Source organism: Callorhinus ursinus, unplaced genomic scaffold, assembly GCF_003265705.2.
Source record: "Callorhinus ursinus isolate GAN/ISIS: 27379988/994484 unplaced genomic scaffold, GSC_fseal_2.0 scaffold8, whole genome shotgun sequence".
Lineage (NCBI taxonomy): Eukaryota > Metazoa > Chordata > Mammalia > Carnivora > Otariidae > Callorhinus > Callorhinus ursinus.
Genome location: NW_027397070.1, coordinates 51,078,448 through 51,102,619, shown reverse-complemented (window position 1 = coordinate 51,102,619; position 24,172 = coordinate 51,078,448). Strand labels below are relative to the sequence as shown.

The 24,172-nt window shown below is 37.6% G+C and overlaps 1 protein-coding gene across 14 annotated transcripts in view; it reads right to left on the bottom strand.

The window, feature by feature from the left end:
- Positions 1 to 24,172, bottom strand: part of NRXN3 (neurexin 3) — a 1,564,009-nt gene that overhangs the window by 44,261 nt on the left and 1,495,576 nt on the right. For 13 of the 14 annotated variants that reach the window (XR_012379101.1, XM_073895668.1, XM_073895661.1 and 10 more), the window contains one exon: positions 12,565 to 12,643. Coding sequence is in view for 13 of the 14 variants with exons in the window: in XM_073895668.1 (XP_073751769.1) it covers positions 12,565 to 12,643 (79 nt within the window). In the remaining variant the exon portion in view is untranslated. Of the gene's footprint in view, positions 1 to 12,555; positions 12,644 to 24,172 lie in introns of all 14 variants that reach the window. The other variant, XM_073895663.1, reaches the window with a different exon arrangement.

Below are 24,172 nucleotides of genomic sequence, written 5' to 3'. Positions count from 1 at the left end.
CTGCCTCTGTGTTACAACAGGGCTGAGTAGTTATGATGGGTCATCCAAGATTCTTGAAAATCTAAAATATTTGCTCTCTAGCCCTTTACAGAAAAAAAGTCTGCCTGACCTTTGCTCTGAGTGATGGAGCGGACAAACTGGAACACTTGGCAAGACAATGTTGCCAACTGTCATTATCTCTTAGCAAAAAGGTGTCTCTGTTTCAGAGCTAAGATGCAGTGCAACTGCTGTGGAGGATTACTCAAGCGATCGGAACTGTAACGTTTTCTGGTTTAGGATCTGACTTCAGGACTGGTCAGAACCCATATAGATGCTTTCTTTTTAATTGTGAATTTTAATCCTTAATAACCCCTTTTATGATTCTTTTTTTGCACAGAAAATTTAAGGGCCCGAGAAAGGCTTGGTTTTTGGTTTTGGGGGATTTTGTTGTTGTTCTTGTTGGTTTTGACTTTTTTTTTTTTGGTAGTTTGAGATCCATAATGTGAGAAAATGAGAAAAACGAGGGGCTAAGAAAGATGTCCTTTGAGGTCCATGTTCACTTATTTTGTTGCTTTCTATTATCTGTAACATCTAAAACACCGTGCTCCAAGGAACATAATTATTTCAGAAATAAAGAAAATACAGCATCTTACCAGAACTCTAAGAGCCTCTATCTTCAGAGGGGCAGTTGTCTGATCATATGTTCTAAACAGGACTGCTGATGAGTAATGAGTGGGAAGCCCCAGTGCACAAATTATTACATAGGTGAAATCAAGAGAGAATAACCTCACATAAGTGATGGTATTTATCCTGAATATTGGAACCATTCCACCTCACAGGAAACCAGGGTGGGTTGTTTCAACCACAGTTGTTTGGATAAATCATAACTGAGCAATTTCATAACCCCAAGCAAGCAATGCTTTTGAAGCCTTTGAGAGACACAGTAATTAATCCATTTAACTAGTATTACCCAACCACTTAATATACTCAATACACAAACTTTCTGTCATTGTTATGCAGGAAGCATGTAGTTCTTTTATATATCTGGGTTAATGGAGAGTAAGCGCTATAGAATAAGAGACAGTATAGCATAGTGCCTAGTGTATGGGCTTGAGGGCCAGTTGGCTTGGGTTCAAATCCCATTTTTTCTACTTCCTTGCTGTGTAACCTTGGACAATTTGCTTAGCTCTTCTGTGCCTCAGTTTACTCATCTTTAAAATAAAAATGATAATAATAGCCCCTCACAAGATTGCTATGAGGATTAAAGAAGTTAAAAATATAAAATACTTAGGACTATCCCTGGCTACAATTTAGCATTCAAAGAATATTTACCGAATGAAGGAACAAAGATGAAGCAGTGGCAAATCTATATGAGGAGGCCTAGGGAAATCACTTCAGGGGACTGTATTCAATATTATATATATGCTGTCACTGAAAGTTGACCACAGGGGCAACTAACCCTGACATCAAATCAAAGTAAAATATTGCACTATCGGAAACCCAATCACAGAATTTTTCTCGTGAAATTAGAAGGGCTAATAAGATCCAACACTTTTCCTTTTTAAGTCCTAGATCTCTCAGACTTTTTTACAAAGCAATGATTAAGTATGTAACAGGAAAATGACTTTTTTAAGCTTCAGTCATTTTTCTGTAATACATTGGTTCCCATGCTGTTTTAAGTGTTAGTATACTAGTTTACTAGATGAAAAAATGTGGAAGTAAAGGGCACTGATATATTTCACTGTGCAGCTGGTTAATTAACATGCATCAACTACTGTAACTAAATAAAGTTCATTATATTTTAAAAGTTACAAAACATAACAACTGAGTAATGGAATCATACTGGAGATTATAATTACGTGCTAAGAAATGCATCTATTATGTCTTTCTAAAGCTCAAGAAGCAAAATTTGTGAACCTAGGAAGTATCTTCTTCATCTTCAGTGTTACTAAGGGAGGAGTATTTGGCAACTCTATTTTGAGGAAACAAGATTAGTGAAAGCTCCACAAATAAGCACATGATAGTTCCAAAATTTAGTTTTAATAAGTGTTTAATCCAGATCCTCTGTGCACACTGCAGTAGAAATAAAATGTATCCATTTTCAAATGGATTTGGGTTTGAATCTTACCTCTGCCATTATGAGCAGATAATGTAATCCTGGAGAAGCAAAGTTTTTGAGTCCTGATTTTCTCAACTGTAAGATGGCCATAAGTTTCCCACTCATAATAACTTAAAAAAATTTTAAATCAATCCCGTGTTTGAATGCCCCCAGCATGGTACCTGAGCCAGTGGGGTGCTAGAGCCAGGTCCTGACGGCTGATTACTAGCACATTTGCAGCAATTTTGCAAGTTGGTTTTTAAATAGCCATCATCAAAAATTAAAGTATATAAAATTGCAATCAAATACATTATGTTAAAAACAAAGGTATTAAAATCTTAAAACTCATTACATCCTAGTTATATTACTACATTTCACTGTTATTTATGCTTTTGAGGTGATTGATGTCTGTAGTATCTGTATGGTGAAAATACTATATAATCATGTACTAATAAGCAGTACTTCCCAATCCTCAGTTTCGTGTTGTTCTATTTGTAGCTTGAAGTCGGCCATGGTGGCAATATTTTATACTACAGAAAACACTACAAATTAGGGCTGTGTGTGTCTGTGTGTGTGTGCTGGTTCTTAACATTTATGGACCAGCTGCTTTCCCTCATTCAGCATGAATACCTCTTCCTCCCTCCCTATCCCATTACCTCCCTTCACTCTCTTCCTCCTTCCCTCTCTCCCTTCCTGTCTTTTTTAAAAAAGTTCTTTAGTCCACAGTGCCCATTAGTCTCCTCTTGCTTTGCCCTTGCCCTGAAGAGCAGCAGAGAGCTACCCAGACATGCCTGAAACATCTCATCCTAAAACCATCTGCATCAAAATGCTTCCTCTTTTCCAGATTAGAAATACAGACTTTTAGACATCTTAGAACTTTAATCTATTAATCCATTGTATACCTATTTTATATTCTCTTGCTCAACCTTTATGAATAAGGAGGTGAAGTGACAAAGATTCATTTTCATACTATTAGTGTTAAAAAAACCAAGTCATCCCACAAAGTTCCTGGATCATCAGAAGCATAGTCCAGCACCGGAATTATTAACTGGGCACTTTTTTCCACTTCTGTCTCAAGAAATTCAGACTCTATTCTCATAACTAAAGCTATTACGTATGTCATGGTCTTTAGAAAGAGAAAAGAAAGGATTTAGGTCTAAGTCAAAGTGTTGGCTCCGTAATGCTTCCATGAATTAAAAAAATAATATAAAATATACATCATTTGACTCCAAAAGATCAAAAGATAATCTCATCTCAAAATATGCATGAGGTAGAACCAGTGAGTTAAAAAGCTTTTTTTTTTTTTTCTCCAATGCCTTGCCAAACACATTTATATTTTAGGTTGAAATAAATAAACAAATGCATTTCATAATAAAACACATTCAGATTTTCACAAATTCCTTACCAATTCAGGAACAGGCATTGCTCTATTTCTCCTATATAGATGCTCCCTTACTAGCATTTTCTGAAAAACCTTTCTGTTCATCCGTTCCTAAAGAAAAGGTTTAGCTAGACGATTGATAATCAATAGCAAAACTCTCCGGAAATCAGCCTTTACGTGAAATCTCTTTAATAGTAAGCCCATTTGATTATGCCAAAAAAATCAACAAGGGTTTCCTGTTGTTTTTGATTAGGTGGTTGTTTGGCTGTTAGCATTAGCAGTTTCCCGCTGTAAGTTTTGCCCCCTTAGCCAGTAAGAAAGTGCAACTTATGACTTCCAGAGTCAAAGCACAGTTATCAGCCTTACACTTAACTGAAAATTTGTTTTGCTTCTTTGTGAAGTTCCCTAGGGGTGAGGTTAAAAGTAGAAACAAGAGGGGAGTGAGAAATAAAAGGAGAGCATTTCAAACCACATATTACAAACAGAGAACAGAATCACAGAACAACAGCACGACGGTGGACTCCAAGACAAGATGGCAAGACAGATGTACCAGACAAGAGACATATGCTCAACTGCTGTGCCAAGGGAAGCAAACATAAGAACGAAACCATACAGAGATGTCGTGAGAGCAGCTCTTGGGGCTGCCATGACCCAATGGAAATAATAGGAAAAATGAGAACCCATGAAATTATAACTACAAAAGAAAGTTACCCCCACAACTCATACACTGGACTTGCTGGGTTAGCCTGGATGTGTCACTTGGATGAAACACAAGATGGCATCGTTACAACCATGCATTGGTGATGAAGGCCATGGTTAGTCGATTAGCTACACAACTATCACTGCATGCCACACAATGATTCTGGGCTGGTCCAGAAATAAAAGATACAACAAATATTCTACATCTGCAATAAAATTCTTTTTATGCCATCTGAAATTTGTGGACAAGAATGTGTTTCTCTCTTGTATCTGGATGTCTACCTGTCTTTCCGTCTTTCTTTCTTTCTTTCTTTTTTTTCTGGCTCATCTGTCCTCCTTTTAATTAATTATATTGTCATGGGGGGAGGAGGGGTGGAGGGAAGGCAAGTGGCCTGTGCAGATATGGGGAAAAATGAAAAAGGAAAAGGAAGGAAATTAAAAGGAAAAAATATATCTATATAGGAGGAAGAAAAGGAAGACACAGTATTTCATTCTTTTGTACACAACTTTCTTGGATTTGCTGGGGTTTGTTTTGTTTCAAGCATAAATATAAATACTGGAGGGGTATGCTGAAGGGGGAGAAATTAGAGATTAGGATGGCAAGAAAAGATTTTGTTGCCTTGTTTGTTTTGTATATCTATATATCTCTCAGTATTTTAAAAATGACTAATATTACCAATAAAAATACAGCAATGAGTTTCACATAACCATAATGACCAATATACTAAATGTGAATCAAAACAAAGTAAATTGAACCACCAAAAATTCATGCGGCACAAGATGAGGTGAAACGACAGAAAATGTTTTTCAAATATATAAAAGGTATGTATATCTATTTATATATATACACAGGAATGTGCATATATGGATAGATATATCTGTATAATTTTTCTCTCCACCCCTCCCAAGGATAACTGAATTATGGAATCATCACTGTAATTATGATACAGAAGAAAACAAAACCTAAAAAAAGTTCACATGCTTTGTTCGCGAAGTTAAAACAGTATCATATCGTGCATGTCTGTGTTGGCTGATGTAAAAATGAAGGTGTGAATTTCTGTGTAAACACATGACTGATGGCAGGGACTGTTGTTAATCTCTGTTTACATTAGTCTAATATCACTTATACTGTGTCTACATATATATGGCATGATAGGTACTCTACATTTAGTATGCACACATATTATATACAAATATATATATATATATATATATACACACAGTATATATACTGGGATTAATGTGAGAAAAAATACAGAACAAAAAGAAAAAAAGAAAACTCATAAAAACCTTTGCTTAGAAACCCAATCCCTCTTTATTAATTTGGGGGGGGGGGCTTGCTTAATGATTTCATTAAGCTCACTTGTTATCAACTACTTGCATTTGCATTTGAAATCAGGAAGTTCTCATGAGTTTGGCTTGAAATTCTCCCTTCATCATGCCCATCCTTACTTACCCTGCTACCCAAGAAGACCTGGTCCTAGACCATACTGTGTGTGTGTTCAAAGAAAAGTTTATTACTGAACTGTATTAATTTTTCAGTCACAGTGAATCTGAAATTCTGTACCCTCAAACTAAGATACAGAAGAATGATTTTTGGGGTTAAGTGATTCTGTCACCGGTTGGTATCATCTCCTATGATTTTTCTTGCCCATCCTTAGACGGGATATGCTATTGCTGAATTAGCAACCTCTCCTCCAAGTTCTGATAATATTCTAGGCATTTCCATTCATTGTCCACACTGTTTCTTCCCTTTCTTTCCTTTTTTTTCTTTTTATTCCCTTTATTTTTGTATCTGTCTTCCCTAATAGACCATGAACTCCTTGAAGATGTTATGTCTTATTTTTGTTTTCCTAGCACCTATTCCAGTGCCTACAGATAGCAGTCACTAAAAGTTATTGCACAAATCACTTATTAAACTTTCAAATAGAAATGTGTATACTTACACATTGATCTTACTGATTCCCCTCCCTTCTCGACATACCACAAAATCTTGGGTAATGGAGATAGATTTTTTTTTCATTTTTATCATTCTTGTTATTAGATTTACTGTTATTATGAAAACCATGATAATGGTCAATCCATGAGCCACCTATTTTCTGTACATCATGCCTGAGCTATCAGTTGCCTAACTGCCTACTAGCCAATCAGTAGACTTTCCTACACTTATATTTCTATTCATACCCTAATTATCAAAGCAATTTACCATTAAGGGTTTAAAGGGCACATATTTGCTTCAATTGCTTAAAAATTAGCTTGGGTTGAAGTGGAGTTGGGTTATAAGAGAGTGATACAATTCATCACTGAGTGGGTTAATGAATGAAAACAGAAATTATGCCATTAAATTGGGAACATTATGCACCCATAAACATACTCTATTAATTTATAAATCACTGGATGAAATTCAAAAATGGGTAGGATTTAGCCTAGATCTAAATGTGTGGATACTTATTTGCTTTTGCATACATTAGACATGTATTATAACTCAAATGTAAAAATGAATAATGTCTATAGCCAACAATGATTAAATTAATGAAATTTACATTTATTTATATTCTTCTTAGTAAAATTAAAACATTTCTGAGATTACTTCCATTATCCCTTTATTAAAAATGTTTTAAAGTGGACTTAAGCTTCAAGGTGGATTCTGGACACTGTGAAACTCAAACATTCCTATGGTATTTTATTTAGGCATTTACTATTATACACTGAATTTTTATTTAATTTTAGAAACATTTTTCCATATGGAAACTCAAGATTGTAAATAGAATCATGTCATTAGTCAATTTTTCCATATGGAAAAATATTCCTAAAATTAAATAAAAATCCAATTCTTTGTAATAAAAATGTACAAGTTGCTAATGCTTCAAGCTTGCTGAAAACACTAATGACAAGGTATATTTCTATAAACACTTAAGATTGCAAATATAGGGTGCCTGAGTGGCTTAGTGGTTAAGCGTCTGCCTTTGGCTCGGGTCATGATCCCAGGATCCTGGGATCGAGCCCCGCATCGGGCTCTCTGCTCGGCAGAGAGCCTGCTTCTCCCTTCTCCCACTCCCCCTGCCTGTGTTCCCTCTCTCACTGTGTCTCTCTCAAGTAAATAAAAATAATAAAAATCTTTTAAAAAAAAGATTGCAAATATCATATTTAAGGCCAATGACCAGCACATTTAGTTTCTTTTTTTAATCTGTAGATTCTGAAAATTATTCATATCTTTCTGATCCAAAATCAGTATTGTCTTAACATTTCAGCTGCATTTTCCATGGCGATCCAGCAAATAAAAACCCTAAGGATTTGGTGAGCTTTTAACAATTCAGTGCCAGATTTTCATATTATAAATACTGAGGAATCTCAAACTGATAAAGATTAAGAACTCAGGTCCACCTGGAGAACACAAATAAGGCTATGCTCTTGGTGTTTTGCCAGATTTAAAATTTCACCCACACTGGGCTGAATATTATAGTGTGACTAACAAAGAGGAACAAAGTAGCAAAAACACCGAATGCAAATGTGAGAGCTGTGGATTTGAGGTGTAAAAATACATCTGAGAACCACTCTGGGAATAGTAATTATTTTGTGATCTCAAGTTACTGCCAATAGTTTAAACATCTCTCTCAATCCCACCATTATGGAAGTTGTTTAGCACAGTCCTATTGATGGATGGATGTGTTTCATACTTCCTTTTATTGTCTGCCTTCTGGTGGAAGGACTGTCCTTTGAGATTTGATAGAGGACCCATTAACAAAAGTGGAGGCAAAAAACCTGGCTAACTGACAACCAGAAAAATGTATCCCAGTGTAATGGCTGGATCAATTAATACAGTTAATTGTTTTATTTTTTAAGATTTTATTTATTTATTTGAGAGAGAGAGAATGAGAGATAGAGAGCACGAGAAGGAAGAGGGTCAGAGGGAGAAGCAGACTCCCTGCTGAGCAGGGAGCCCGATGTGGGACTTGATCCCGGGACTCCAGGATCATGACCTGAGCCGAAGGCAGTCGTTTAACCAGCTGAGCCACCCAGGCGCCCAGAATACGGTTAATTGTTGACATGCCCATTTCTCAGGTGTAAAAGGCATTTCTTTTTATTTATTTATTTATTTTTCTCTGCTTTGTGACCCCTGCCTTCAGGACTTTAGAATATTGAGACTATAAATATATAAAATTCAGAAAGTTGGTAATTTTCAGTTACACAAACGCTAACCTAAGATCACAATGTTTTGATATTATTTCTGTTTCCAAAGACGGAGACAGTGGGGGTCAGACCGGGGAAGGGACAGAAGATTTCTTTTCCATTTGGGAAAGTGACTTTTGTCAATTTCTCTATATATCAGAATCAATTACCATACTTCAGATCACAAATGTGAATTTACTAAAGATCTTAATTGTAACTTGACTTCCCATATCATTTATCAATAATCCCATTTTCTAGCAGTCATCTGAATCTTCCCCAGCTTCCCTATTTTGTTGTTGTCAGATCCAAAGAGGTGAGAACAATGAAATATGAGTTTACTGCACAATTTCATATCAATAGAAGTGTAGTTGGGAAGGAAAGAGTTTGTTTGCAAAGACACAAGTCTGAAATATTAAATAGACACTGACTTCCTTTGCGGGGAATACAATCCACATGTACAAATTAGGAAAATTAAAACCTTGACCCTCACTTTTAGGTACTTAAATAGTTATTCAAATATTCTTCAGAATATTTTCATTTAATGCAGGTATCTTTATATGATTTTATAAAGTTTTGATGCTGGTTTCTCCATGTAAATGTTTAGAAAATGCAATTTTACCTGTGACTTGTTATAAAAAGTAGAGGATTCTTTTTTGAAGAAGAAGAAATGTGGGTTTTGTTAGGGTGATATTTATTTGCATGGAATCATATATTTTAAATAATTCAACAGATTTTATTTAGCTCTTTAAGGGAAGATGAAGTTAGAGATATGAAAAATCTCCAATTTTAAGATTATGAGGTATTTTGAGTCATACAATTTCAGTCAACAAATACTCCTTGAGCTTTCACTTTCTGCCTCGCTCTCATGGTCTAGGGTTTTTTGTTTGTTTTTCACTCATTACATCCAGAGAAAATTTGACAGTCATTGGACTTAAAGGTTTCTAGACTATCATCAGCCAAACTCCCCCCAAAATTTAAGTGGTCCCTAAAGATAATCTGACTGAGCTATACAAATGAGGGTGATCCCTAACTGCTGAAGTGCATGCTGGGTGTGAAAGGCAATTGCTTTCATCTGATTCAAAACCAGGAGCTTTAAAGCCCATTTTGATTTAAAGAAGATTAAATAAGAAAAATAATTTCATTTAAAATTGAATGCCCACATGAAAACAAAAGTTGTTGAATAGAGCATATACTGAACTATGCAAATTTATGAAAAATATGAGCTTCTAGTGAACCTAAATAATCAGGAAAGAAGCTGTAGAAGTTAAATGCTTTCTAACTGAGACAGCTGGAAAATCCTAAACTGGCTAACAAAATGAGAGAAGAAAAAGTCATTGTTAAGTAAGATGAAACAAGGCCTGGGTAATTAACCACCTTTAGTGTATTTCCGTCAAACATCAGGCCTGGAAAAGAGTAAAATATGAGAAACTGAGGCAGTGAGTTAGAATGTTCAAACCCAGAATTTTAACCTCAGTATTCACACAGAATCTCAGACTAATGATTTATGTCAAAGTTATCTAAATGTCACCATTATCTGTTGCTGCATGGGCAATGGAAGGTTTCTCTTGAGGTAGGGCAAAACCTACCTCCAGAAACAACTGGTTTAAATTTTCCTGATTTTTAATCCAAATTGTTTTGGGAAGATGTGAAGGCTCTGGAAATATTTCTCATTGAATACAAAAGAGGGCTCGGTATCTCTATGCATATAACCTTCATCAGTGTTAATCAGGCCCCAAGAGTAAAATCTCTGCTTCAGTAGGAATATCTATCTCCGTCCTGTATTAAATATGCCTCTAACATATTTCCCTGTGTATCTGAATCACTTATCAGGAATACCTTATGGAATAAATAAATTTAGAAAGAAGAAACGCTCGTTCTTCAAATGTGAGGAGTCGAATAATCCCAGGCAGAGGGGATCAATATTAGTCTCATAGAGCTACATGTTAGCTCCTTCAGGGTGAACACTCTGTCACCTACTTTATTTATATGCCCCCTCCCACACCCTGTTGCCGAACACAACAGATTGTTTTAAAACCTGCTTTTATCTCCCACCTGCCCCATGTAATTATATTACTCAAATGCTGGCATTGAATTTCTGTCCTCTGCTTTTGAATCAGATGAAACACCTGTGCAGCCACTAAAAAAGCAAATGGACTTAGTTTGGTGCCATTCAGGTTTGGGCCTGTTCAACTTTAATACCAAATGGCAATATACCCCCACAACTTGGGGAGCTGTAGACCTTGTGAATCATATCTGGAAAAGCCCTTTGTTTTATTACGGAGGTTGCTATGGAGATGACCATGTGTAGGAGGCAGGGAGGTAGTGGGGGAAGACAGTGGCAATATTTTGTAATGGTCAAGCCTTAATTTTTGTAAGACGACTTAAAATCAAGTTTTGAACAACAATGTTGCATATATACAGATATTACTGCTTTGAAAGCAAGATAACCAGAGAGGGGATAAACAGAAAATCCAAATTAAAGTCTAGGTATCTTAAACTATTGGCTATGAAATCAGCTAATTTAACAAATGTCTTGGGGATCATGCCATATTCATATCTGAATTCCTAGGATCTGGCACATGCTTAACATACATAGTTAACTCAAAAAATATTTGCTGAACTGAATTATTTTGGAGAGGAAATTTATTTCAGTAGTAAAGCTCCTAATTCTATTTTCCAACAGCTCATTTATGAAAATTATTAGAACAGGAAGGTCTCAACTCTAGAGATACACTGTATCTTGTCCTAGGGCTCAGAAATATTTATTGAATGAATTAATGGATGAATTAATGAGTGAATAAAAACTTGGTGCCCAAATTCTGGTATGGACTGGATGTATCTGCCCTCCAGTGTTATTAAAACCTCATGTAGTACATTGAGATTATTATCTAATAATATGAAAAAATCTGACCACACCAGACCAGAGTTACTTTCCTTCTTCACAACCAAGCTCCTAAAAGGAACAGGTCACACTCCAAAATGGAAATACCCTACCTATTATTATGTTTCTATGTAATGCTAAAAACAGAAACCCACAGAACTTCCTGATTCAAAGCCACTTGCAAGACACCAGTCAGGCCGTCAACAAAATATGAAAAAAAATGTAAATCATCTTGGGTTAAGGAATGGAAAGTTTTTACTTTTGTTATTTTTTTCCACAAACCTTGAATTTCTCTAGAATTAGCAAAAGAAAATGTTTAATGGCTCACCTTTTTTTTTAAGAAAAGAAAAAAAATAAAGCAACCCAAAAAATCAACTAGAATATTCTGTTTCTCTTAGCCTTTGCAGAAATAAAATCCTAACCCAACTCCAGCTTTTAATTCTATTAAACATACACAGAAATTCGATGATATCTGTTCTCTATTATATATATATAAATGTTTAACTTATAGCAAGTCTCAAAACAGACGACTTGGAAAAATTGATAGGAAATAATCAGGGACCGCAGTTGCCTGCTGGACATTATATAGCTCAATATAAAGAAAGACCATAAAATATCAAAATGTATCTGGGTGCGAATGGGGAACACACTGAAGCATCGAGTTGCGAAAGCCCTCTTAACTTCAGCACAGTAGATACATTTTGAAGCATCTCAGCCTTTGACATGGCATGGTTCAGTACTAATTTTGTGTTTACTATGCTATATTACTGCACAATTTTCTAAATGCACAATGAACAAAATTAGTATAAATATAATACCATGTTAACTGCTGTTGAAATCCCATGGAAAATGTGTGGGTTTTTTTTATTGTTGTTTGGTTTGGGTTTCTGGTTTTATTTTGTTTGCCACACAGGCTCAGAACAATTCATGAGGTTTAAATGATCTTTATAGCTCCACTTTGGGTTCAGGGGGTTTTGATGTTATTCCAATATAGACATCTTCATGCTCCCATCCCCTGTCAATTTCATAGCTGCCAGGCACTGCTGTACTTTTCCTGTTCCCATAGTTAATCTGGGTGTCCGACTGCTCAAAGTTGGGTGGTACACCATGGATTTTTCTTTGGATATCAGGAACTGATGTTAAATTTCCCTGGGATCTTATTTGCTCCTTCCATGGGATTTGATGCTTTTGATTATATATTAATATTTATATATGTATCCTTATACATATATATAGTAAATACACACATTAACACACTATAATATATATAGAACACATGTATAGTCACATATATGTATGTATTGTTTTTTGCAAATGTAAAAAAAAAGCAAGCAAAACAAGACTGACCTAACCTACCTGTACTCGGCTCACATTCAACGAAGTCTTCATCATCGCTTGAACATTCAGCAGATGAAACAAGGTCATCTGATGTTGGCTGTGTGTATCAAAGGAAAAATAATGGGGTAGGGGGAAGAGAAGGCGAGAGGAGAGAGAGAGAGATAAGGAAACCAATGAACAAAAGCATCAAAGACTTATCACTATGCCCTGCCTCCCATCATTATTATGTTTCTCTTCTCTAAACAGGGCATGCTGGAGGACAGAGCATTTTAAACTCTTGTGTAGCTGTGAACGGCTATGGGTTCAGACAACCTGTATGGATTTTATGAGAAGCTGAATGACTCCAAGTGGTTCCAGGAGGCTCAAGACTATCCCATCTCTGTAAGTCACATTGTACAGCCTGACTATTCTGATTTTAATTTCAATTTTGAGAATCTGAAGGGAAGGAGAAGGTATATACAAATGGTGGGCCATATAAGAGTGTAAGACAGCATGGAAAGGCACTGCAAACTTTGAGAGGGTTTCAGTGCATATGGTGTGTGGTCTCAAGTGCATGCTTTGGTGGCTGTGAATCTATAGGCAGGCATAATTAATGAATGCTGTGGAATGCAGTCTGTTCAGGAACAGCATAACGGCTTTTCTCGCTAGCAGTGATCTCTTCATGTAATTGCTGCAATTAGCTGAATTAGTAATGTAGGCCAGCAGAGAAATACCACATGACAGCCTCTGGACACAGAAAGACTGTTTCTGACGACAGCAGAAAAAAATCTGGTTGCCACAGTAGTAATTCAACTTGTGACAATTTTTTTTTTTTTCTATTGGATCCTGCAGAAACTCCCCAATGCCAGGGAATCTGCTGCAAGAAATACAGGAAACTGGGTATGAACAATAAGAAGAGTGTTTGCTACACAGAAGATGAGAAGACTACTTTCTGTACCTGATACATACTGCATGCACGATAAATACTATTGAATAATTAATCTGTAGATCTTATGTAAAAAACAAATTTTTGTCCTACTGTGTGCATAAGAGTACTCAATATACAGTAGTTGTTCAATAAATGCTCATTTCTTTCCCCTTCTTGATATTAACAATATTAACTGACTTGCTTGGTTTTATTATTTCCAATGCATTGAAGTCTGAATCCATATTCAAGAGGAAAAGCAATTAGAAGCCAGATGCTGAGCTAGACATGTATATATATATTTATTAGTTATAGCTGTTATTAATTGATTAGATACAATTCTCACAACAATCCTTTGGGATGGATATAATTATTACACTTTTAAGGAGAACTTAAGTTCAAAGAGGACACAGGGCTAGTAAGAAACAGGGAGGATTTGAACAGATACATCTTAGTCAAAGTCCGTATTTGTGATTCACCTAGGCTCCTTTTACATCCTTTCTTCTATGATGTTAGTTTTGGACTGAACTACGTCCTCCAAAATTCATATGCTGCAGTTCTAACCCCCCAGTACCTCCGAATATGACTAGTATTTGGAGATAGTGTCTGTGTTAAAATGAGATCATTAGGGTAAGCCAAATCCAATATACCTGGAATCCTTAATAAAAAGATCAAATTAGGACACAGACATGCACAGAGGGACGACTATGTGAAGGCACAGGGAGAAGAAAGCCATCCATAAACCACAGAAAGAGTTTTCAGAAAAAAACCAACCCTGCTGACACCTTGACCTTGGACTTCTAGCTTCCACAACTGTGAGAAAATAAATTTCTGTTGTTTAAGCCACTCAGTCTGTGGTACTGTTATGGAGGCCCGAGCAAACCAATGCACGTGACAACCCATATGCTTAGCATTTCCAGACAACATCCTTTTTGAAATATACACACAAAGCATAGAATTACTGGACACGACAAAGAACAGTAGAAAAGTCACACTAGGTAATTGAGTTCACTTAACTGACAGTGGTAGAGAGGTGCCTTAAACCATGCTATGGATCTTTATTCTACATTTGACAGGGAGATACTTCAACCCTGTTCCTCCTCAAAGTTAACAGAAAAAGAATTTCAAACATACTTTTTTTTTTTTTCAATTAGACACTACTGAAGTGTGCATTTCATTTTCAGCAACCAAAGCTGAAGCTATATCCCAGAGCCAACATGATTGGTCTTAGAGACCTGGTGAGCAAACCTCCTTGGAGTTTCCTGTTGTGGCTGGGCCCTCTGCAGGCCCACGTTAAGTTTCTTAGGGAAGGGAGGTGGTAGAGGAATACATGTTAACTGTGCAGAAATGCAGAAGGCAATCATAAGAGGCAAATGGCCTTTTTGGAAGGGTCGCAATCACTGTTTGATAGTTCGAAAGCATGAGTTATCCATGGACGTAAGACCTCCCTCAAGGCAGCAAAAATTGTTTTAGGTGTGTGGGGGGATGGATCCTAGATATGAAAATGTTTTTTGACCTGCCAAAAGCCTACAGTACTTAAAGAAATATACAGTATATCCGTGGTATTAAAATTTTATGGGAGAAGGGCAATTAGGCGAAAAATTATCTTAAAAAACTCCTTAGAGGGTGGTCATAAAAAAGAGGTCAAGAATACACTTCTAAAGGTAATCAATTGGAAATTAATTGTTGGTGACTTCATTATAAGGACCTTGCAGAATGGCCTGGATGTGGCACAACTAGCAAGGGTTCCTAGTTTTTGAGTGAAAACCGATGAGTTACATGAACATCTAGTGAATTCATCTCAAGAACTGATAGCCAAGCAAGAATTCTAAGAAAGTTATATTAATTTTGATTGGCCAAAAATATGATGTAGACTTCTTTTTCAAGAAAAGTACTAGACTCTGAGGTTGAAGGATATTTACTATTTTCCTCTCAGCATTCCCCTGCCTCCTCTAATATTACACAAACTCTCCCCGTAGCTACGTGGTTTGGGTGACTTGTCCCCAGCACCACTCTCCTTCCCCAACACCACCTTCACTTCTGTCCCCAAAATGGGCCCCAACCACCACTGCAGACCCCACACATATACTCTTCCACATTTCCATGCCTTTTCTCTCCAGTTGAATGACCCTGTGCCCTACTTCCCAGAGATCTGATTTCTGCTGATCTTCTGTATGCATATAGATGAATAAAGTATTCCTCCCAGGCAACAGTAACACATTTTGCCAGTAGCTCCCATTAATGGTGGTTAGACTCCAGGGAGGGTCCGTGGCAGGCAGTCTAGCAGAACATGGAATGAGCAGGACTGACTCTCTACAGAGCACAGCTGTGACTCCCCCAGCTCCTACACTTGACAGTCAGTGACCGGGGGGGAGGGGGGGTGAGTTACTTCCCCTCCTCAAGCCTCAATTTTTCCATCTGTAAATTGGGATAAACACAGTGTCTTGTCACCAATTTAAGTGTAATGTTAAAAGTGAAGCTCTGGGGGTGCCTGGGTGGCTCAGTCGGTTGAGAGTCTGACTTTTGGTTTCGGCTCAGGTCATGATCTCGGGGTTGTGAGACTGAGCCCCACGTCAGGCTCCATGCTTGGGATTCTCTGTCTCTCCCCGCCCCCCCCCCATGTGCTTGCTCTCTTGCTCTCAAATAAGTCAATAAATCTTTTAAAAAAAGAAAAACTAAAGCTCTGTTCCTGGCATATGGTACATGCTCAATAAATATTAGCTAAAACTAAGTCAATCAATCAATCAGTAACTGTACTTCCAAGCCTAGTTGCCACTCCTAGTTTAAATAAAGTTGCTATCCACCTATGTATTCTTTCTTTAATAATTCATCCCCATCAGAACTGTTCTTCATTGCCAATAATTCATTACCTCCATTTTCATTCATTACCTCTGGTTGCATCTGCTGTCAAGAGTGATAAAGAAAAATATACTCATAGAGATGCCAAGAGAGCTTAAAAATCACTGGAAGATAATCTGTTTCCCATGGCTCTGGGTCCAGACAATCTGTGTGGGTTTTATGTGAATCCAGCCCCTTCCTTGCTGTCTCTCAAACCTCATCATCACCAATTACAGCCACTGCCAGTGGAATTCCCAAAGCCATTGCAAACATCTCTATCCCCTCATTGCCCAACACAGTCGCCAATGTTTGCCTGGAGAACCTGGCATCCAACACTGCCATGACTGCCACAGAACACTGTAGTTTCAGAAACACTTTCTTTGCTGGGGGCAGCAAGCTTTGATTTGCAAAGGACTCAGGATTTAGAACTCTATATTTAGGGATTAAAAAGTTCTTTTTTACTACTTCTGTCCCTACCATATAAAAAAACCTCAAAATTACAAACCAAAAGCTTTTGGATGATACGCACTTAGAATCACATCCTAAAGTAATGACAATTTGATTCAAAATTACTCTCAGAAAACCCAAGGCTTTCTTTTAGTAGCTCTTTTTCTTGTCTGTGTCCTTCCCCAAATATAAGTAAATTCATGTTCTAACTCGGAACTTTGGGAAAAAAAGGCACACTTTTTTGACTATCGGTTCCCATGGCTGGTGAGTTATGCCTCACTATTGCAGATACACACAGACTCAGGATATAATTGTTATGAACAGAATGGAACTATGGACTTTGGTCTTTAAATAAAATATAGTAGTCCTAGGCTGTGTATGTGTGTATTTTCCTACAATCATACCCATTTTTCATAATTACTCATAATTCCTTAGAAAAAAGAGCAGTTAGCACTGTTGAGAGGAAAAAGATATTTTAACTTTCTAGAATAATGCCTACCAATAACATTTACCACTTATTAAACATTTGCTGTATTCAGACTTCATGCTACACAGTTGACACATATTAACATCTTAGTACTCATTAATAATAACCAAGTGTGTGGACATTTGTAGCGACATCTGCTACTTTTAACTGCCCACCATCCACGCTCCTTCAGGGAATAGCATTGCTTTAGGAAGTTCTATTCTTATAGTTATGCTGGGAATGCTTATCAAGGTGCTTTCTCTGTCATCCTCATATTACTCTTCTTCCCAATGACTGTCTAAAGCTCTCATAATTCTCAATGACTAAGCTTAAAGTGTTTACATATTATGGCTCCCATACGTCAAATACCCACATTACCTTTAAGTCCATCAAGAAAGAATAGAAGGTCTGTGACTACCTCCAAACCAAACAGTTTGATCATGGCTGGACTACTAGATCCATCCACCATTTGTGATATAGTCTCTGGGACTATATCATCACGGTGCTTTGTTCATCTTTCATTCATTCATTTATTACTTGAATAAATATTTACTGAACACCTATGTGTCAAGCACTGTAGCCATTATGAAGGATACAGTGACAGATAAACAACAGTTCCGCTGCTCTGGGAATTCACCGTCTCTGAAGAGAGGGCCAAGTAAACAGGCAAACTTGACATAGTAAACCGAATGCTATGACAAGAGTAAGCATAAGGTGCTAAGGGAGCAAGCAGCAGGGGAGCAGAGAAAGCTCCTGGGCAGAGGGGAAGTGGAAATGAGCCCAGACGGACAGGCAGCAGTGAAGCAGGGAGAGCTGAGAGCTGTGGGTGGGAGGAGAAGAGCACTTCTAGTGGAACGAATAGTCTTTGCAAAGGCTCAGAGGCATGAAAAACACAGTTTATTGTATACCTCTGAGTAGGACAAGGGTAAAGAGCTGTAGCAGCGTGACAGAATGACAGCCACCTGAGTTATCGTGTTGTTCTTGCAAACTCGGATAATGAACATGAATTTAATATCCTCTCCTATGGGACATCTCTCCTTCTTCCCCTCCCCATGTCCCATCAGTATCATCCATCACCCTTCCTTTGGAAGCACTTATACATGGTTTCAGAACGCAGTGCATGGGGCTGACTTCACCATTCCTCCACAGTGCAGATTAAAGACCTTACCTTGCCTTCTCAAGGGAAGGAAAATATTCTTCTGTCCCTCTATATTAGCCAAGTTCCATATTCAAAATAATAATCCATACTACCCCATTTTAAAATATGCATTTCATATTTTTAATCCATATGTTGAAATTACTTGGTTCTGTACTAGGATTCATAAAACTCAAGATAGGTATTATAATGACTTTCAATAAAATATCTGTCTGGAAGGAGCTGTCCTTATTCTTTTCTTGAAAGATTTTTTTATTGCATTTGTATTCCTTTCTTTTTTTCCTCCCAGCATTTATTTTAATAAACTTAAATATAAATTTTATTTAAATATAAATTACCTTAGAATAAACTGGGACAGAAGAAAGCTCAAAAACTCTGTCCACCCTACTAAATTTATAGTATATTTACCTTCCAATTCCCTCAGCCTCACAGACCTGGCTTCTCATTTTTCTCCAGTAAGTTATTGTGTCTGTAATCACTTGCTTCTAATTATTTACTCTGAAGGGCTCTACCTCACAGGAGTGCCCCCCCCCCATTCTTCATTGCCATCCGTTAATTTGGCATTGAGAAAAATGTCTGCTGCCAGGTCAGAAGAGCTCAAGGTAGACTCACCATGTCCCCTCCCTCCTGCCCAGAAGCCTATCTGTGACTTCAATTTCCCACCTTTAGCCCTTTACCTTATACTGAGAATAGGCTAATCATTCCAGGGGGATAATCATTTTTCTCCACCCAGCTCCTTAGAAACACAGTTATTTGACCGAGATTAAGCGCAAGATAAAATAAGTCCTGCCCCAGAACAGCTTTATGAAATTATAAATAACACACTCAAGAATGATGATCGCCTTTCTTCCAGTGAAAAAGGAAAAGAGAAAGGCCCATAAATATTCTGAAGTCCCACCAAAAACAGCCATACATCTCTGCAGCTGCTTCATGCTAAAAAGAATTCAACTCCTTCTAATGCTTGGTGTTTTAGTTTTTCCCCTCTCTACTTCTATTCCGTGATAAAGTTGGGGTTTAAAGTATCTCATAGGAGAGAGGGAGTCATACAGCTTCATCATGAACATTTATTCTCTATTTAAATAAAGGATGTCTAAGATACTTTTAATTAAAGACTCTAGGTACATCTGTAACCTTTAATGAGATTTTAAAAAGCTTGACCATCACAATTTAAATTTATCTATTAGGGTTTTCTTTATCAAATTGTTGCCACTGCATAGTCCCAGTTTAGATTAATGCTTATAGATCCCCCCCACCCGACACACACATACACACACACGCACTCTCTCTCTCTCTCTCTCTCACACACACACACACACACACACACACACACACACACACACACACACACTACTGGATGATTTTTAGACCAAACCAAAGACAGAAACAGCCTGGATTTGGGGGCAAACTTGTTAGAAACAAAAATCTCAACCCTCCCCTCTCTCCCACCAGCCCCATCACTCTATCCAACTCAAGCCCAATACAGAAACAACCCTAAAACATGGTGGGATGCATGGGTGGGATTATCAATACCCTCATTTTATTCCGAACACCCCCTTTATAGTTATCTTCAAAACAAGCAACTGACACCATTACGAGAAAATGAAACAAATGGTTTGAACTTGTCATACTCAAGTGTGAGAGGTCGGGGCATACCACGAGATGGGTTCTGAACGACGGAGACAAAGAGACAAAGTTCCATCTAGTTAAGATGCTTTCTGAGTTTCCCTCAGGCCTTACCTCTATGTGCCTATGTAACTTCACTGGAACAACACCCTGTGAATTTTAAAACTGTCTCCTGGAGTTCATGTTATTGTAGTTTTTCAAAATAATCCTTTCCTCAGTTCTCTCTACCCACTCCTGGACATAATCACTTGCCAAGTTAGATATGAATGTCTACATATTTTACTTGACTCATATTTCCGTGGAATGAGAAGGCTTTAAAGAGCATGGCCCTGGGTTACAGATATGTCATGCAGCATAACCTAATTCAGTTAACTGGACCAGAGCTCTAGGAAAACTGAATATAAAAAGCAAACAAAATTGTTCTTGATATATGATACTAAGTATGCACACATTTACTCATTCAATCCGTCTTCCCTCAACAAATGTTTATTAATTGCCTATGATGTGCCATTCACTGTGCTGAGGGCTAGACAGACACAGTCCTTGTCTTCATGTGGCTTATAGACTAAGGGGATTTGAGCCAGGCTCAGCTAGAAAACAAGGACTAGCTGCTAAACCATCAGCCACAAAAACATAAAGTTAGCGTAAGGTCCATCAATGGTACCCACTGTAACAAAAACTGAGTATTCACAGGCATTCCTGATAGCAGATTGTATAGGAATCCACCGAAATAGTACCACCAACTTCCCTCTACATTTTGCTCGCTCTCAATAGCCTCCATATTCTTCTTCTTCTTTTCCACACTGCATACACTGGAGCAGGATGAGAAAACGGCATGATGTATAATAACTTTTACTAATGAATTAACCTCTAAAGAAATCCCTTTGCAGACTCAAGATTTAATTAACAGTGAAAGAACCAAGCTAAGCTGAGCCAAACTTTGTGCTAGGATTGGGGTCCTTTCCTTCTATCCTTGAGGTCTTCATAGATTATATAAATAAATGTGGCGTGGCATCTTTTTTTTTCTTCCTTTCTTTCCAGTTTTAAGATTTCTTCCATCTGCTCAAAAAAGGAAGGGTGGATCAAGAGAGGGGAGGGAGGAGGGAGAAGGGAGTGGGTAGGAGGAGGGTTAATCTGTCTGTTGTTCAAGGCAGCCTGACAGAGGGAAGAGGAGTATTGAACCACAGAAGATTAACCAAACTTCAATGTACCTTCCCAAAAGCGGGAGGAATGTAATGCTACGTGGTGTTCCACTGATAAGCAAATCCCTCTAAATCCTTTCAATTTATTTCTTGGCTTGGAGAAATTACATATTATTTAGGATGCAGGAAAAAAAAATACAAACCACCCACCCAACCACATACCATCTCTAGGAATTTAGACCAGGAGCCTGTTGATTATATACACCTCAGGTTTGGCTTTAATAGTTATTTTTCTTATTGGTGCTGGTTCTCTCTAGTATGGCTAGTCAGAAAGGCTTGGCTATGTTTCCACTGTAAACTCTTTTGGTTTTCACCACAAACTTTGTTTTGAGTATTTAGGGTCTAACCATTACAAGGGAATGCCAAAATTTTAGTTGAAGTTCCCAGGACCTAATCTACTTTTCTAGCTTATCTTCTGGTCAACCTGCCACCTTCTTTTATTCTTTTTGGTGGTATTTCCATTCTAAGTAAGTTTTTTATTCCAATATTATCACCAAAATCAAGCCTCAACAGGTCAAATATTAATACTGACCAGGTCAAATATTAATGGAACCCACTAAAAGTGAGGTAGGTATCAGTTAATGGATGTTAAAATTCTGTACAAAAGTCTCTATCATGGAGAGCGCCAATGTGGTTTTTTTGAACCAAAAACGTACTATTGTTCTCTCTCTCTTCAGGGAGAAGAAATGGGTTTTGGGGAAAAAATAGGAAAAACAGAATCATATTTCTTTGTGGGGACGGTTTTTCTCTTGGCCCTCTGTTTTGTAACCTAAACTTACCACTCAACAAAGGAGAAATGGCCCTTCCTGGCAGTTTGAGATCACAGCCTAGGAAGGCTTAATAATAGACCCAAACATTGGAGGAGAACAATGAGTTTCAGGATAAAGCCCGTCCTGGATATTGGTCAGCAATTCCAAAAAAAGATGTAAGGTAGCCATTCAGTACAGAGCAAATAGCAGTGGTTCTCAATCTTTGGTCACAAATTAAGGTATGCTAGAGGAGCAGGAGAGAAAGGAGTGGGAAAATAGCAAAATGTTGGGAATCAAACATAACCTTTTTTTTTTTTTTGTCTATGGAAAGCCACTTTTACTGAAAAGAGTGTGCAATGCATGGGAACATCTCTTTTGTCTGTCAATGTAGGAAAGGGCTGAGAACGGGTACCTTGAAAAACTAAAAGTATGACAGGTTCATGCCTAATAAGAAACTAAGAAAAATGCAAGCTCAAGACAACATAAACAAAACAAGGAACAGCATATTAGCACAGCCGGGAACTTACTGAGTATGTGGCACAGCAAACTTACCAAGAACAATCACATGCAATGAACTGAATGTAAAATACAACGGATAAAAAGACAAGACTGTTTTTCCTTATTGCCCTGAAAAGAATATCTCCCACTCTGCCATGTAATATCATATTAGAAAAGGCAAATACAGGTGTCAGAACAACAATAGCAGTTAAAGCAAGTTTTGTGCATTTGACATTTGGTTTAATAAAATCCTGAGGGAGTTACAGGGAATCTGCAGTAAGTCTGAGTCAGAACTCTAGGGGAAAGTGAGAGCACACTGAATCACATGCTATCAAACCCCAAGAGAGGGAAAATTCAAAGGATTTTGGCTTTGGATTGAGAATTTATCCCCAGTTACTCATGTCTAAAAGATAATACCAGGTTCCCACAAAGGAAGACTGGGGGTGGGGGTGGATTCAAATATTCTTTGATTGGTATGATAAATCCCAAGTTGGAGAAAGTCTTTAGGTACTGCTGCACGAGAAATTCACGATGGACTCACTCACCCTACAGAAGTCACTTCCTCATTCCCAGGCTGCAACATGCCTGAAGTGGATTATCTCATTTTAGATACAGATTCAAAACAATTTACAGAAGCAAACATAACAGAACTTTCATGTGGGAAAAACCAAGACTATTTATTTCTCATTTCTTATGGACAGCAAGGCTAGCAATTTCCCCCGAATTTCTAGGAAACAGCATTCATTCACCGTCAAAGTGGGTATTGCAAATAGAGCAGGTATAATCCCAGGCAGGAGACCTAGGCAGTCACACAAGGTTCTATGCTCACAAGGGCCTTGGGCTTGGTTTAATGCTCTGCTATCACCACCCTGAAGATCTTAACCATTTTATCTTTGAACTTGTGTTTTATAAGCGAAGTTCAATGAGACAATGGAGCATGTGCATAAGGAAATGGGATACATGCAATGTGTGTGTCCAGCCCTGTTCCTTGCCACCTCTTCTACAGAGTCTTTGGCGCTCCATAAGCACAGGATTCTGTGGACCCACCATGTAATGGAGTAAGATGAATCAAATAGATTTATCTGAATGAATCCCCCAATCCCTTCTCCTGGGAGGTTGGTTTTACCTTCTAGACAAGAGTGACTATGGATAAAGTCTTAGTCCAAAGCTGACCTCCTTTGCATTTCCTTCTTTTAGAGTTTTATACCATATCCTCTGATAGGAACACACAGGTAAGTGTGTTACATCTACTGAGTAAGTGGGGCTCCCACAGGCTATGTTTTCCCTTTGAATCAAAGTTGCTCAGAAAGCAGAGAGAAGGCGATGGCGTTCTAAGAACATAAGCCACCAAGGAAACCTATCACATCCTTTCTTACTTCTCTGTCTTAGCCAACCACTTACACTAAAAATAACAAATAGAAAGAGAAAGGACCACGCAGAGATTTTTTCCTTTCATCCTACCTTACTATCAGTAAGGTGAAGGTAGAGAGTGTCAGTAGACGGTGCACGTATCAAAAAGTGAAATAAGGACAGGTGAGTTAGTTTTGTGCAGTCTTCACTCTTCCAGTAAGAATAAAATACATATGCATATGTGAACCATGAAATATGAATTGTGTTATTTCAGTGATTCTGCATTCGAATTAAACGCTCTCGTATTTGCATTTAAAACTAGCATCACACAATATAAAGATGAGTGGTAATATTCCTGCAAATAATTTAAACTTTTTATTTTTATTTACTTAA